The sequence below is a fragment of the Brugia malayi genome (genome assembly GCF_000002995.4).
Source record: "Brugia malayi strain FR3 genome assembly, contig: Bm_v4_Chr1_scaffold_001, whole genome shotgun sequence".
NCBI lineage: Eukaryota > Metazoa > Nematoda > Chromadorea > Rhabditida > Onchocercidae > Brugia > Brugia malayi.
The window spans coordinates 10969014-10986358 of NW_025062475.1; the positions used below are offsets into that span (position 1 = coordinate 10969014).

A 17345-nucleotide genomic window follows, 5' to 3' on the forward strand; every position below is an offset into this window, starting at 1 on the left:
AAAGTACTACAGCTGTCGCTCCTTTTGATATTCCCAAAATACATTAAATGAACTCTAAAAAGTTGATTTATTCGTCTGAGATTGGGTATTTTTTCACAACAAATTTAGCATAATTCTCAGAAGCGAAATCGAAAAAGGACGAAAAAGGATTTCTTTAAAGTTATGTTATGGTGCCGATTTCTTTAATTTCTTCATTCTCGCTAGTGAAGAATTTGAATACACAAACACACACACACACACACACACACATTGATATTAAATCGAATTGTAGCAAATTAATCTGAAATTTATTTAATTTAATTCATTTTCTTTGCTATAAGTTAAACATTGCTTCTAATAATAACAAACCTTTAGGTTTCTTTAACTTGCTATTAAGTTAAGGTACCTGAAGTATTCTGAAATTTCAACTAATTAAATTTATTTTTTCTCTTTCTCTCTTATTTCTACTTCTTTTTCTTCACTAACTTTTCCATTCTAATTATTAAATCATTTACAAAACGATAATAAATTTGAAGAAAGTGAAGTTTCTTCCTTCCGATCACACCTACAATACCAACCAATAAATCATTGCTTCCAAAAAGTCTATCAAAAATGCGCCATTAACATTCTCAGCATTTTATAAAAGTTGCAATTGAACAATATCCGCCACTTTACTCTCTTTCTTACATTTTTGCTTTGCCATACCGTTTAAAATTGTACTTAATGGAAAAATATCGTATTCATTCGATCGATCAGAGAATCGATTGCAATGTTTTGTCACAATGGTTGAGGAAAGAGTATGTGAATTGCTGGAATCGCTGAGACTAGAAATGTTAGCAATAAGTGAGTGATAATCTAAGAAAAGAATGCTTCTCACTGAAATCAAGTCGGCCGATCACAAATTTCTATTCCTAAAAATTCGTAGAGTTCAAATTAATATAAAGGAATAAAATAATTTCGTCTAAATACTATCTAAATAATCTTAATATAAGTAATATTATAAGTCATTTAACCAATTCCTCATTCCTTACTCAGTCACTTTCTCATGCTTTTTTTGTGATCTAACTAATTTTCCATCCTTTTTCAATGACTGAAATAGCTGAGGTATTACACATACAAATATTCCTGATCTGAAAAGATTTACTAATTATTGTAAATTACTGTATTATTGTAAATTTTATTATTGTAATTATTATTATTGTAAATTTTAATACATGTTAATATTTGAGGAAAGAATAGTTACTACAAATTTTGCTTCACGACTCTTTCAACCTTAACAATTACTTCTTGCCAAGTTATACTCTCAATAAAATTTAATTCGAAGTATTTCGGTGCTACGGCAGAACTAACGAGTAATAAAAGTTCTTCAAAAAAGAAAATCGACTGTACCAAAGCAATGCTTTTCAAACCGAAATAAAATTCACTACATAATTTTTTGGTGTCACGAGCCGAGATATCTGCAACTATAAAAGAACTAGAAACTTTTCCCAAATAAATGAAAAGAATGAATGTGACACCGTTGGACCAAATGCTGACCAAAGAAGAAACCCATTAACAGCACCAGAAATGCCTCGAGCTATATCATTATATTCAAATATCTCGAAATTACAAATACAAAATGGATTCGACGTTTTCAACACTGAAGAAATAACAAGAAAAATATAAATACGTTTAAATGCGACGATCAGAAAGACATTTTAAACCTAATAAATGAAGGTAAGAAATTATTATAACCCGAACCATTTATAAAAACCTTCAGAATTAGTATTTCAACTTTTTAAACAAAGCAAAACAAAAGAGAAACCAACCCAAATAATCTACCGTTCAACAGTCAATCTACTCTAACTACCATTGTTTACATTCAGTGGAGAGGATTCTGGAGTATGAACTGGAATAAAAACTACAGAATCAAATACTGTATCCATCGTGAGGTAATCATCAAAACTAATCTGTAGCATATATTACAAGTGATTTTCCATTAAAGAAGAAAATCAATGTTGGAAACAATTCGATTTAATTATTACATATTTTTTTAAAATTTATTCCATTTAAGAAAACTCTAGCTGTAAATTTAGATTTATCCGTCATCAGTACAATAATTGCTCAATGATAACTACATAAGCAACAGTAATAATCACTACACAACAATTCTAAAATGCTTCATATTTCAAAAAGAATAAATGCAGCGTAATTTAGAAATAATTTTTAAGCTTACTGAACTATAAAAGACATAAAATCATACTTTCAGACCAAAAGTGTATACATATATGAGATATAGCATGATTATTTAAATAGACCGCCTTAATTTCAAAATTTAAATTAATGTCGAATTATAATAGAATACAATTATACTGTAAATTAAACTTCACTAACTAATTGCATGAGCTCAAAATCGTTAGCAATATAAATGCTCGAAATTACTAATGAAATAAAACAAAAAAATTCATCTAAATTCAAAGATAAGTGCAAAAAAAAAGAATGACAAAAAGAAAACGAAGCGATAAGTTACTTTTTAGACTTTCTTTCGTCAATTATATACGAGAAAATCGTAAATAATTAAGTTTGAAAAAAATTAAAAAATTGAAAATTTTATTGAAATTGAAAATTTTATTGAAAATTGCATACCAATTATGTAGTTGGTCTTGAGCAGAATGCTTGCAGACGGTGGTTTGTTTTTTGGGTTCTATAAAGGGCGTTCCATGCGCTAATTTAATGCTATGATGCGCATTTGTAATTATTGTTTGAGTTGTTTGTCTTTGAGTTTTTCCTTTTTTTGTTTCATTTTAATATTGATTTTAGTGAATTCAAAGGATGGATATTCGTGATGAACGTGAACCAGGTGAATGTTCACGTACGCCATCACCGAGATCAGAGAATGCTCACATATATGCCAGAAGGGCGTCCAAGTGGAGAATGCAAAGGTATTTTTGTGAAAAATTTTTATTCCTTCGTGTTTACCTTATGTAAGATAGTGTATTCTAATATTTCCACTTTTTTATTCATTTCCTTTGTTTCTTATATTTTTGCCAATATCACATTGTAATATCATGAAATCACTTCCTAGTACTTTCGTTCTGGCCATTTTATGTTGAATTTAATTACTGAAGTGCTTATCATGGCTTATTATACCATGTTACTACTTATCTGGCTAAACTGTGTCTTCAGTTGTGATGCATCGAACTTATTGTTTAGATCCGTCTGAGTTTTCATTCAAATGCGAAAAGTCACATGGTATTTAAGTTGTAGTAGTTATTACAATACACACACGTCTAGCTATCATATTTTTGCGATATAAAATCATCGCCTGTGTGTACTGGAATTGAAATAGTCACATGGATTTGTTCGGTGAAACACTGATATCTTGTAGGCATGAAAATGCGAAGTTTCGGAAGAATGAATCCGTGATTGAGCTAATAGATTTGGTAGAAGATCAGGATGGAGATATCGAAGTGGTAAGCTATCATAATGTTCAACCTTAGTTTCATTAGCATCACTCTTCCGAGTTTGTAAATATGTTATGTTTACCTACTGATTTGCATTTTGCTTTTAGTATCTTGGTGATTTACTTTTGAAATTTACAATTTCAGGTGTCTGATGATGATGGCAATAGCGATGATCGTGAATTATTCGTTCTGGATACTGAAGGAGCAGAAATTGTTGAGATGGAAGAAGTGAAAAAAAGTCTTACTGAGGACACAGCAGAAGGATATGGTTCAAAAAAAGAAGGACGTAAAGTTTTGCTAAAAAGTTCGAAGACAAAAGGAAAAGACGAAGTTTTTGATGTGACTAGAATTCTGACGAATGATGCTGTTCTTCCATCGCCATCGGAGGAAAAGAAAGAAAGGTTCTTTTTTAGCATACATATTACTGGTTTGCGCTTCATCGATTATCTTTACGGTTTAAAGTTGTATAATTTAAACTTATTTGTTTATAAGGAGTATAAGCTTATAAGCTTTTTAAAACTAAATTACCAGGTTGATGAAATATTCACTCACCATTCATTATGTCTCATGTCATGTTTGCAAATAATTATTTTATGTTTGTATTGATCTTTTTTAATTTCTTTATGAGACGGAAGTTTTTTTGAAATTTCAGTGTGTTCAAAATAAGTTGCTTCAACTGTGGTGGTGAACATACGATACAGCAATGTGATATTCCCTTAAATCAGCGGAGAATCGCTGTCAATCGTGCTGCTCATTTTAATAATAAACGTTCAACTCAGGAACGTTATACTACAGCGGGTGATGCTGGATCAACAAGCACGTGTAATATGAGGTAAATTGGAAATGTTTCGTTTTAATGATAAACGTTTAACGCGTGAACGTAATGATTTTGTTTCATTTAAAAATTTTTCTTAAAAAATTCTTAATTGAATAAGTAAATGTTTAGGCCTGGAGAAATTAGTGATGCATTGCGTGAAGCTTTGGGCATAGGACCAAACGATATTCCAGAATGGATTTATCGAATGCGTCGAAAAGGTTTCATTGATGGCTATCCACCAGGATATTTGGCGGAGGTAGTTAAATTTGCATATTTTAAGCTGTTTTCAATAATTTTCTTATTACATTATAGTTGATAAAGTTAGTGTATCTTGAAGCTAGTAGATATTAAGAGGTTCAAGAACATATTAACATAAGTATAATTATGTTATACATTACTAAAATACGTTGATAAGGTCTGTAGTTCCTGAAGAAAGGATGTATATTTTTAGGCTCTTGATCAAAGTTCTAGTGAGGAAGCGTTGTTGGAATTTCACACTGATGATAAAACATTGGGAACTCCACGCATTGTGCGAGGTGCTTATTTCACTTGGGTCTGCTGATGATAAAAAATACTAGAATTTTCAACCACTGTAATTTTGAGCCAATTTATAGTTTTTTTATTTATGTTTTCAGGAAAAGATAAGAAACGGAAACGACTTACGGTTTCTGCGGATAAAGTGATTGCTTATCCCGGTTTTAACTATTATAATCGATATCTTAGAGATGTACGCCTTGTTTAATTTACTTTTCTTTAGTGAAGATTCATTTTCGTATAATACTATCTTAGAGTATTCTTTTATTTTTCTAGACTAAACGGGATTATTCATGACTGTAACAATTATTAAAGACTAAATTATTGAAAGTAAGATTTTTTTTACAGCGTGAACGTTTTCGAGTACCTAGGTTTGATGAATACGTTCGGTACCTTCAGGAATATGCCAAGGAAATACATGCGGTAAATACTGCGCTTTACTTCATTTTTTTAAGCAGAAATGAAATGGTCAAAGTTATCAGTTGAAGTGTTTGGATCCTAACTTTATTTTTTATTGCAGCAACGATTATTTAATGATAGCCATGAAAGAAATAGGAAACGGAGCAATTATAAGAATGAGCAGAAAAGTGGTCATAAGCGATTAAGAAACGGCATGACTTTCAGTCTTTTTTCTCTCTTTTTAATTATGACTTCTTCAGTTATTTGGATTTATTTTCATTCTAAACAATTATTACCTAAAGTTTTAAGACTCGGATGACAGCGTTATTTTGGTTAGTGATAAACCAGACGAAAATGTGGAAATGTCTACGCGATCATCAGAACAGACTGCATTAGAACAGAATATAGTAAACTTTTCACTTTGAAAATTTAATTCGCAGTGTTAAACATTATTTAAGCATCTGTGAGCAGTATCCACATTCGGATTTTTAACATGATGTGGATACTGCTCATAGTAATTTAACATTTGCTTGCAAACTTCAGGATTTATAGTTAAGTAAAGGAATTGCCACAATAAAATATGGATTTGCAGAAACATAACACATCGATTATTGACCTTGATGCTTCGACGTCTTTTACTGAAGTTTCGCTGTTAGTTGGTAGTAGCGATGATAAAATTTCGTTTGGAACGCCTGTAGCTCGTCGACTAGAGCATGTAATTTTTATTGCGAAGTTTCGAATGTTGGGATTCTTTCTTGTATGTATTATGAAGCCACGAGCAAATTTTTTCAGGATAAAAAGAAGCCAAGTTTAGATAAATTCCGAGACGGCGTTTTACCATTTGAAGCTGTTGAAGAAAGTACCGGAAATCGCGGTTTCTTCAGGGCTCTTATGTTAAAAATACGAAAAAAAAAAGTATGAATGATAATATTTGCAGGAAAGAGTTTGAGATTGTTAAGATTTTATTATTTTCGCATCCGACTTTGATTATCTGTTAGTGCCCTAAAGTTCATATATCTTTGTCACATCTCAGTTTCTATCTGATATCAGTTAATATTGATTTACTAATACGGGTACTGGGTAATTTGTTTGTTGTAGAATGGAAAACTTGTGCTTGTTATTTTTGCAATGTTTTTATGAAAAATGTATCTTACGCTAATTCCCATGTAAGTTTACCTCTTTTTATCTACCGTCTTCCAAAATTTTTTCAGTGTGCCATATTTGTGGTTAATGAAATCTGTCAGAGGCGTTTTTTATATCAGTAACTGAAATCCAGAATTATTTGAATTTTTTTTTCAGTGACTATTTATTGAAAAATGAGTCGGTAGGTTTTGTAATTTTAAAAATGATTCATCTTTACTGCAGTCCTATGATATGGAAATAAAACTTTGCTTTCTCACTTTGTATTATGTGAGTATCAAAAAAAAAGTTATCTCATTAGATCTTATTTCGAATTAGACCAAACAAAAGGTCATTCGGAATGAAGAGAGGGCTGGAAATTAGGGTTAAGGAGGTTTATCAAGTGAGAAATTTTGCAAGGCTATAAATTACCCATCTTTTTCTTTCTTTTTATTTTTCATTTTCTAGGGAGGTAGCTCTGAGACTCGTGCTGCTTTGGGTTACGGTTAGTTATATTGTTAGAATACATTCCAGTTAAGTTTCAGTTTCAAAGCAGAATCTTGTATTGAGCTCTTACTTTTACTTTCAGAATGATCTGTTTTACAAATTAGAATGGAAGTAGATGATGAGCTTACTGGTGCTGTCAGTCTGCCTGGAGCTGCGAATCATAGAGTTTGTTAATAGTATCGTTACAATATCAAATTTTCAATGACAGTTTTCAGTAATAGTCAAATCTATTAGTCAAATGGTATCATGTTTGGCGTGTCACATGTCACATAGACATTCTTTTATACATATTGGTCGGAATTGCACTATCTTGTCTCAAAAAAAAATTGGGGAGCATGGATTTTGGCTAAAATGGTTTTTATTCAAGTAGCAGAAATAATGGATTTTCATTTTTTGAAAAATTATTTTGCTTTAGGAGAAGAGTGTTGACGTCGACATTGATGCAAATATTTTTCTGGTAGATGAAACATCATCGGATGATTCAGATGAAATTGCTGTGTTTGACAGCCGTGATTTGAGTCTGTTAAGTAATGAAAGAAAAATGTTGTAGGTTTTTTGCTATACTTTTTATCTAAGTTTTCTTGATATTACACTTTTAAGCTAAAAGAATTATGTTTTTCTTTAATATTTTGCCGTAATTAGTAAGAATATAGATCGCATGCTTCAAAGTCTTATTTTAAATTAAGATCATATCCATTTTAATTAATGTTGCAATACGCAGAATCTAACGCATTACAAATTCATATTTGCTAAAGATTTCTGTGTCATATTATTCAAACCATATTGACTGAATTCGGATTACAGCAAATACTGAAATGATAATTTCATTATCTTTTCAGATGTGAGGAGAGGATGTGTAATCTATATAAAACATTTCGCTACAGCGGACCAGAATATAAAATACGGAGAACTGTTTATGGGTTTTCAACATTAGACATTGATTTCTTTGATCATATTCAAGAAAAAGTTAATTTTTGAGACCGATTTACAACAGTCAACGTATTATTTTTTAATATATTTTTGTAAAAAATTATATATATATATTATTTAGTATATGTTTCAGTTTGTTGATAGCTTGGACTTTTGGTCCTTGGTGTTAATTCATTTTTACACCATTGAATAACTGAAATATAACTGAATATTTAATTCTAGATCACTCTTGATTTCGATGAAGAAAAGATCTCCAAAGCTATCACTGCATTTCATAATGATAAATTAGGAATAAAAGAAGGCGCTGCTAAAATGAACATATCAACATTCGATTTTATTGTTCTTTTAACAGATCATATTTGGAAAGGTTAAATGTTTTTTCCATCGTCTCTAAAATATCATTTAAAAAGTGCTCTGTGAATTCTCCGTGTGCCGGTTTGATAATATATTTAAAAAAAGAAAAACTTGATACGCATTGTCACTTGTATTAATTATTGTCATGTACTGGTTATTCAGTTTCTCCTGTTCTCCTAAAATAACTTCAAAAAATACAGGTTTCATTTTTATACATATCTTCTAAGCTTCGTAAACTCGTATGTCAATCACTGTCGAACTTTAAAGGAGGTAAGTTTTAGAACGTGATAAAACAGTGGAGAAGTACAGTATATCTCGGGTTGCTGGTTACATTGGTGTTGACCGCGCTCAAATGCTTATTCTCGGCAGTTTGATAAATAGTAATGTTACTTTAGCACCTTCAGAAATAGCTATTGTAAGTTTCAGTAAATAATAATGAATTGATATGTTTCAGTAATGCTTTAATTATTTTTGCGGCTTTTATTTTCCTTATTATATTTATATTTATTGCTGCTCTTACTATAATGATTTATACCGATCATTTATAATTACTGTTTTATTTGTCACTGTTTGCTGAATAGTTATTAATCACTGTCAAAACTTCTTATTTTTCAGAAAATTCTTTCTGATCCAGTTGAAGTAATTGTGATGTTGACAATGTTATTGGCGCAAATGTATGGTTGGCCTGTTGCTGAAGACTTCAGTCAGAACTGGAAATATGTCAGTTTTCTGGTACAGCTGAAAATAATTCACTAAGCTTAATTTGAAATCACCACATCTTTTGAATCTTGGTTTAGCAAAGTGATAATTTCAGAATCAGAAATACTGAAAAGCTGAATACAGTTCCATAATATCAAAAATAAGTATGATAAGGTCTTGGTGGTTTTGATTGATGTAAATTTCAAAGATAATTAACACCGACAAATCCAAATTCAAGTTTTTTTTCCCTCTTTTTGTCATAAATTTTTTCTTTTAGATTGAAACATCGTTTGTACCATCGGATGAAGAAGCCATACAATCTATGGATGATTTTGTAACTGTCGTACGCGAAGTATTGGAAGATTTCAAAAATGCCTGTACAAGTCCACCACGGTCGGATAAATTTTATTTTTCTAGCTATTCTTTTATCTCATATGAACCAGAACTGTTTGTTTATTGAACATGGCAACCGTACTGAATGCGATAGTCATAACAGTTATGATTTGAAAGACAGTCTGATCTTTTCCATTAGTCTCTCAAGACTTTTTATATTCGAAAAACCGGGTATTCATTAATTTTTCTAAACATCAAAAATTATCAAAAATGAAAGTAAAAACTTTTTGATCTCTTCACTTTTTTTTCTTTTTTTTTTATTTTTTTGTCACTTTTGTAATATTTTGAGCCAATTTCAGCCGATGTGTAAATGATGATTGTGCTAATGATTTAGTGATGATGTCAAACGAATTGACAAAATATACTAGCAATCTTCTCACTGAATTGGTAAAGTAGTTTTTTTTTTGAAAATTATTTTTCAAAAAATAATAATATTAAGGATAGTAATCATACTAGTACTAATAGTGAGAATGAAATGTTTTACTCTTCTAATTACAGTACTTCAATAAATAATCTGTTTTTTGTTTTGTTTCTTCTAACATATCTGTTAGAAACAAAAGTTCTTACTGTGAACACTTGAGGCTTTAACAACGACTGACATGATGAAACTTTTACTTGTACATTTTATTTGATTTTAGTCAACAAGAAGTCTATTTTAATAATAATATTTGAAATGAAGCCCATTATTTGAAAATTTTTCTGGCTCTATGAATTGTTGCGCAAACTTTTTTGACTTCATATTTCTAATTTATTATATAGATTTATTCTTGTTTGTACAAAGAAATAAGACTTTGCAGCAGAATTCGTCTGCACAAAGTGAAAAACAACTGTTAGCTAATGAGCAGCGTGAAAATATGGCGGAAAAATCGATGATGGTTTCGCAAAAGAATAATCAGAATGTTCCGGTGAGTTTGATTGGATTTTTTTCTTTTTTTCCTTAGTATTTTAAATTCTATGACTTTTAATTTAATTTGATGGCTTTTTGCTTGTTATTGTAATGTATTTAGTCGTCAAATCGTGAAATTATTAGATATGTACTGTAGATATGGTTTAGTGAAGAAGGAATATATATTTGCTATGAGGAATACTATTTTGGGTAAGAGAGTCAATATTAAAAGTGGCACCAGCATGAATTAATTATTTTTTGCTTCGTTATTGATTTCTGGTTGTAATCAAATTTTTGTGTGACAATAAAATTCGTCATATAAAAAATTCTAGAATTGGTTTCAGGCTGCAACTAGTGAAGAAGTTAGTGTTGTCAACGTGACTCACAATGAAAGTATAGGAAGAAATTACGTCTTTACCAGTGACTTTGTCAATATCAGTGATATTCCGAACGGGTCTTTTTGTTTAGCTCGTCAGCAAAAAGCATATAATTTTGTTCGTTGCCAAGTCGTTGAAAAGGTAAAGGTTTGTATTATATTGAAATGCTTGATGGGTTTAATTAACCTGTTTTTTAATCGGTTGAATAGCTGTCGCCACTAATTTGTAACATAAATGGATTTATTTTAATAGTCATTTCAACAATTAATAATGGTAAGCTGCTTCGTTATTATGATTTCAACTTTTCTTTGAATTTGAATGTTTAAACTTCAGTTGTATGTAACAATCATTTCAGGTGTCTCCTCGTGAATACAACGTATTGTTTGGTGACGGTAATGAGGAAATAGTTGATATATCACGTATTGCACGTAAAATTGACGATCCTTTACATATGTGGGAAGGTGTACGCGTATGTGCTTTATATGAGCCAAAGTAATTTTCTGCTTTTCAATTCTAAACTGACTTATTCCATTATTTCAAATTAAAATGTATTTCATGAAATATTGCCATTTTCAGACTTCGGTTTAGTCGATATCGGAAGGCATTTTATTCGGGAATAGTGGGTGTAGGACCTCATGGATTTTCACAAAATGAAATGTTGGTAAGATTTTATGTAAAGAAATTGTAAAGACAATTTAAATCATAAAAGCTAAATTTTCACCCTTTTTAAAAGCTATTTCTCAAGTCATTCTGTTGTGTCTTGCAGGTATTTTTTGATAATGGCATTGACAGTTTCGTTCATGAACGCACAGTCTATATTCTTGCAGAACAGAAGTGTAAGCTTTACAATGGCAAAGAAGTGAGTTTTCATTAAGAAGTGGCAAGCTAATTCTCCATGTGCAATTTTTATTTAATTTGCATCGTGCAGGTTAACACATTTGTTTAGCTAATTTCCTGTACACTCCTCATATATATTATCATAGATTTTATTCATTTTAAGCAACATGAAATAAATAGTAATTTTTACAGGAAATAGATCGTCGCAACAATTGGTGCCTAGTACCACAATTTCGACAAAAGTTTGTTAAACACTATTTGAAGAGTTTTCCGGATTGGCCACTTGTTCCGATGAAGCGTAAGGAAAATACGCAGCGTGTAAACGTAAGCGTATTAATTTGCCTGTCATTATTCATTTGTGTATTAGCAAAAAAATATCCAAACGAAATTTTCCTGTATGGAAAATGTTTTTCTTTCTTTTCAAAAAGAAAGAAAAATATCCACTGAGAAATGCTTTTGAAAAGCATTTTCTTTTCAAAACCCAGGAAAAAAAAAAGAAAACTGAAACAACTTCGATGTTTAATTTAGAACTCTGAAAAATATTGCTTACAGATTCTTAGGGAAGGTAAACCCCATTCTGCATATGTTTTGCGAACCGAAAGGCAATTTGCATTATTGCGTTTTCCAATTCGTGGCAAATGTGGTTCAGACTGTGTGGTAACTCCATGCAATCGTCATAATCATATAGATGAATGGATTTATCGCGGCTCAGAAAGATTAGAAGCAATCCGTCAAACAATTGATGTAGTTTTAAATAATTTGTAGAATTAGAAGTGCTTTGAAGAATTTTAGTAAGATTTGAAAATTGCTAGTTGTCGTAGTGGTGTACAAATTAACGATTACAGTTATTTCATATATCTAGAGACTGGAGAAAATCGAGCAACAGGAACAGATGGGAATTTCGATGGCTCCACTGCGTTCCAGACGGGAAGCACGATTGGCTCATAATTTGGAATATACAGTTTCACTACCTGAACAAAGTAGCTCAAATAAGAATTTAAGGTTTGAAGATTGGAAGGTTTATTGAACGGAACTAAAATAAATTACGATCTTTCCCATATAAAATGAAGTGAATTACTTCTTTCATTATATTTTTACTCTTATAGTTGCTGTAAAAGTGCTTTTCATTTTCTAAAACATTATAGTATTTTCAGTAAGGAGATGGATCTTTGTCCACGTGGTCGAGCTTTATTGAGTGACAATGAACCGGTAAGAGTAGTAATTGTTAATTTCATGTTATTGTGTTTTTAAAATTTAGATTTTTTTTTTCTTTCAGAATTATCCGAGACCTCAGACAGCTCGAAAAGGAGGAATATCAGTCGTGCAGAATGATTGTCAAGATTATCCAATTACTGAAGGAAGATTACCTCGCTTACGCAAAGAGGCATACAATTATTTAATTTATTTTAATGGACCATGGAAATAGTTTTTTAAATATATATGTGTATATGTAAAGTGATTTCAAAAAATGCATCTTATTTTCGAAAATCGATCTCAGATATATAATTTATTCCGATTTAAAATATATTCTTTTGTTGCAGAAGAACCTTATAATACAAGATATACCTGAATGGAATAATTTGCAACAAGTCGTTCACTCGCGATGTACGATTAAATGTTTACAGTGTCTTGACAGAGATCCATATGATAAAGAATTTTATGGATATTCTCCTTACATGATTCCTCTATTGGTGGGTTGGTCACGTGAGGTAGGTGTTGTCTACTTTTAGCCTCAGAATTTTCATATTTGAATAAACAAAATTTGGAAAAGCAAAATTAAAAGAAATTTAAAATATTACTTTTTCTTTTTTATATCCTTGTTTGAAAAATTCATTTTTTTTTTTTTTTTTTTTGAAACTTAAGGTCAGAAATTTCTCGAGTATTTCGCGAATATTAGTAAATTCATTTCAAATCACTTTTAAATCTTATTCTTAGATTGTAACGTTCACGAGAAAGGTTAAAGTAGCCCACAATCGTCAAGCGACTGGTTCAGCTGTGGTTTATCGTACACCATGTGGAATCTCTATTTATAAACTGGATCACATTACGAAATATTTGAAAGTATGATTTTTCTTATCATTGCAGAGTTTCACATTTTTATGAAATATTAATGTGTAAAATTTATTTGTTTGAAGGTCAGATTTTCCTTTTTTTTTTAAGGATACATCTAGTCGCTTAACCATTGATTTGTTCACATTTGATCGAACAATTCGTCCGAATGTAATTTATCGAACACCCGTTAAAGCTAAACTAATGGATGACTTCACGAATGGTTGTGAAGCCATCCCAATTCCTGTTTATAATGAAATTGATGATGATTTACCACCAAAAGTAAATTTTTTTTTTTGTTTTTAATTTCAGCGAAATGAATCTTGTCAACTCAACTACCTACTTCTTTCACTTTCATTCTCGTTGATTCCATCTTCATGTAAAATTAAGTCATCAGTGAGGAGAAGATCTACTACATTCATAATTTTTGAATGTATATCTTTCCCACTGTGTGCGTGATTTTTTATCATTTTCTTTTTTTAGATATTAAAGCTTGTATAGTTTTAGAGGTATATTTGATATTCCAATTTTTTCCAGATTGAATATAATCCACAACGATATCCATACGATAGGTCGACAGACATATCATCTATATCACTTGATTTTTGCAGCGGTTGCACTTGTACTGGTTGGTATTTTGTAGTGTGTTTTTTTGATAAATGGATGAAAAATTTTTCATCATAAGAAAAGTGCCTCTAACTGTCATGATTTGAATTTCATGGAAATTTCCATTACTTTTTTTTAACTAGATGATTGTGTTGATGAGACCAGGTGTGAATGCCGTTTATTAACCCGTTCAGAAGTATTACGTCTGGATAAAAGTCTTCAGCCTTCACATGCCAAAGGATATATGTGAGTTTTTCTATATGAAAAAAAGTACTACTATTTTAATTTTTTTTTTGTAAAACTCTGATAACCGTTCAGTCTTCATTTTACTGTTTATTTTTAATGCCAGTGTAAATTTCAATTCATTTTACAAAATATCACTTTATACGCTTTTTTTGAAACATCTATTTGGACTTTAAAAATTATAAATGTTTTTGTTGTAATACCTGCTATCGTAAAAATTTACGGTTAAATTAAACAATGAAGTTAAAAGTTTTTTTTAGGTATCGTAATTTGGCACTTGGAGGTACCGATGAGTCATATTTATCTGGTTTATATGAATGTAATGACAAGTGTAGATGCAGTCGGAGTAAATGTCATAATCGAGTGGTGCAACAACAAATGAAAATTCCTGTTGAGGTTATTCCGCCGGTTATCTATTAATTTAGCTCAAAATAATTATTAGCTATTGGATTGTAATATTCAGAGTTTTATAATACAGCTTGATCAGCATTTCGTTATCGACTGTAATTACTAAACAAATAAGATATAACTTTCTCTTTGTTAACGATCTGAGAGAATGTAAGTGGCTGTAATATATGTTACTTTCAGTGAGAAAAATAATGTATACTTGATAAAAAAGTTGGGGAATCAATTGAAAAAAGATCAGTTGAGAAAGATAGATAAAGTGTTTTTAAAGATACACAATTATAAACAGATTTAACAAGACGAAAAGTATAATCAAGGTATTGCAGAATGAGATTACAAAATGTCTTATTTGTTCCAATCTTCGAGAATTTTCCTTTTAGTTGGTTGTTTTAGTTTTAATTCCACTACCCATACTTATTTTTACAGTTGTTTAAAACAGAAAAAATGGGTTGGGGTATTCGATCGATGATTGATATTCCAGCAGGCGTTTTCTTATGCACTTACGCTGGTGCTATTCTTACAGATAGCCAAGCAGAAAAGGAAGGAAAAGCAGTAAGTCTTTTTTTGAATTCTTTATTTTTGGTTTCTCATTGTTATGTGGCAATTAGCAGAGCAACTGTTATATTTCTATATCTTTCAGTACATAGTCAAAATATTCGCTATTTTTTAATATCTTTATCTATCATTAAAACATTATTAATGGAAGAGTCGTTAGTAATAGAAGCGTATAAATATATGAATTGAAGTTTGTAAGGAACTTTTTAATTATTTTTTCTATTCTTTGAACAGAAATTTTGTAGTTTGGTGATGAATATTTTGCTGATGTAAATTTGGTGGATAACGTTGAAAATGAAAAGCATAATGCTGGTGTGGATTTGGGAGATTCAAATGACGGTTATTATTCAGACGACGAAAATAATTGTGGTAAGATTCAACATTTTGAATCAGTTTTTAGGATTTTGGGATAAATTATGGGAAATGTTTAATAACCTATTAGGTTTTTTTTCTTAAGGTGATGGTGGAGCTAATTTATCAGCCGAAGGAGAACTGATTACAAGTGATCAAGATTCATGTAAGGAAGACGACAATTATGATAGGTTAGGATAATCACTTATTTCTTTGCTGTTTTTATTGTAGCATAAATAAAATTATGAATATCTGTTACTGAAATCTGACCGTTTTTCTAATTTTGAGATTTATAATCTTCTTTACTGATTTTAAACTGTATGTTTCAGTGGTCAGGATTCGTCATTCTCTTCAGAAGGAAGTCATTCGGAAAGCAAAGCTGCTAAAACTCAGAAACATCGAAGACTTGCACAAGAAAGTAATGATGAAGAACAGGATCTTTCAACAAGGGAATTAGTAAGTTTCATTGGCTTTCTTTTAAGATTTTTTGTGCAAAAATGCTTTATTTGTTATTTTGGCTCGAATTTTGAAATTTCTATGAATTGTTTTCAGGAAAAGAATGAATTAGCAGCAGCAGATTTGGATTATGCTCGTTCATCACTTGTTATGGTGGAACCAGATGTCTTTACAAGTGGAACGAAATTAGACAGTGATGATATGCCAGCAGTTGAACCAGCAGGTAGCGATTCGATTTTTTTATTAGTTTCATAATTTTTGTAGATTCGACATTTCTAAATACGCAACAGTGTAATCAATTCATTTCCTGAAAATTTTGTTGATTTTTTATCTGTATAAAAATTTTGACTAGGTCCACCGGAAGGTCGTTTCGATATGTTAAAATATGTTGAAAACATGGAGCTTCCATCACTATACACAATTGATGCTAAGAAAAAGGGTAACATTGGACGATTTTTTAATCATAGTTGTCAACCGAACATTCGTTCCCAGTTGGTATATGTTGACACTCATGATTTTCGTCTACCTTGGATTGCATTTTTCACGACAACAAAGATTTCTGCCGGTTCAGTATGTTAACTTCTGTTTGATTATTTAAATTGATTTTTGAGAAATAAAATTTAAATTGTGTAAATAAGGCTGCTTCTTCATCATTAATTTTCTATTGAGACGTTTAAAAAGAAAATAAATTTTTCATACAGCCATTTTTTCATTGCTACTGTAGTTTCGTGTGTAACGAACAAACTGTTTATTTTAGTGATTATAACTAATTAAGGAATAGTTGAATATAGCATTCACAATCGCAGAATTTTAATCGAAAAGCAAAGTGAGACTTTTGTGTAGACTAAAGCGCTTCCGTACCTTTATTTTCAGGAACTTTTTTGGGATTACGGTTATTTGGAAGGTGCCGTAGATGGAAAGCGACTTGAATGCTTTTGCGGTTCACGTTTTTGTCGCAAGCGACTTCTCTAAGCTCTTTACCATCTGATGAAATTATATCTGAACAACTTTGATCTGAAGATCCGAACTTCTTTTCGTATTCAAATTTTCGATTTTTAAAATTATTTGTTATAAATAAACAGTTCAAGCTTTATGCTGAATACATTTTATTCAATTGTCCACAGTCAATATATTTCTGCAGTTTGGAATAGCATTTTGATCTATACTGAAGTATATGAAACCTTACTTTTTCCTTGATGTTCATACTATGGATAAATTGATTTTCTATATTTTTCAGAAGCTTTGAAGTGCTCTATGTATATTAAAATTTTCAGAAATGAACGGCAGTAAAAGCGCTTTATCCAAATTTGCATAACTGAACTGTATTGCCTTCGAATTCCGAAAAAATTCATCGACAGAGGAAGAAAAAATAGGCTCTACCAAAACATAATTCAAGTTTTTTAACA

General features: G+C 30.7%; 2 protein-coding genes across 3 annotated transcripts; both read left to right on the top strand.

Moving 5' to 3' along the window:
* Window positions 1-2790: 2790 nt before the first annotated feature.
* Window positions 2791-6093, top strand: Bm6367 (PSP family protein; the record flags this gene model as incomplete). The annotated part of the gene is made up of 12 exons (XM_043077464.1): window positions 2791-2900; window positions 3347-3431; window positions 3567-3823; window positions 4075-4254; window positions 4369-4495; window positions 4691-4775; window positions 4875-4966; window positions 5122-5196; window positions 5294-5384; window positions 5482-5579; window positions 5765-5887; window positions 5965-6093. The coding sequence occupies 12 exons, from the start codon at window positions 2791-2793 to the stop codon at window positions 6091-6093; spliced, it is 1452 nt and encodes a 483-aa protein (XP_042933398.1).
* Window positions 6094-6903: 810 nt separating this feature from the next.
* On the top strand, window positions 6904-16911 carry Bma-met-2 (the record flags this gene model as incomplete). 2 transcript variants are annotated; one of them, XM_043077465.1, is made up of 31 exons in its annotated part: window positions 6904-6963; window positions 7214-7344; window positions 7638-7764; window positions 7951-8095; window positions 8364-8497; window positions 8698-8802; window positions 9059-9174; window positions 9474-9561; window positions 9972-10079; window positions 10405-10578; window positions 10793-10929; window positions 11014-11098; window positions 11204-11296; window positions 11467-11598; window positions 11827-12018; window positions 12137-12276; window positions 12429-12483; window positions 12551-12658; window positions 12816-12983; window positions 13210-13335; window positions 13435-13605; window positions 13861-13951; window positions 14073-14175; window positions 14433-14568; window positions 15004-15129; window positions 15378-15501; window positions 15590-15674; window positions 15813-15939; window positions 16036-16162; window positions 16292-16509; window positions 16813-16911. In XM_043077465.1, the coding sequence occupies 31 exons, from the start codon at window positions 6904-6906 to the stop codon at window positions 16909-16911; spliced, it is 3831 nt and encodes a 1276-aa protein (XP_042933399.1). The 2 variants fall into 2 exon arrangements, with proteins under 2 accessions (XP_042933399.1, XP_042933400.1); XM_043077466.1 differs by lacking the exon at window positions 6904-6963 and having other exon boundaries at window positions 7340-7344.
* Between the last annotated feature and the right edge of the window lie 434 nt (window positions 16912-17345).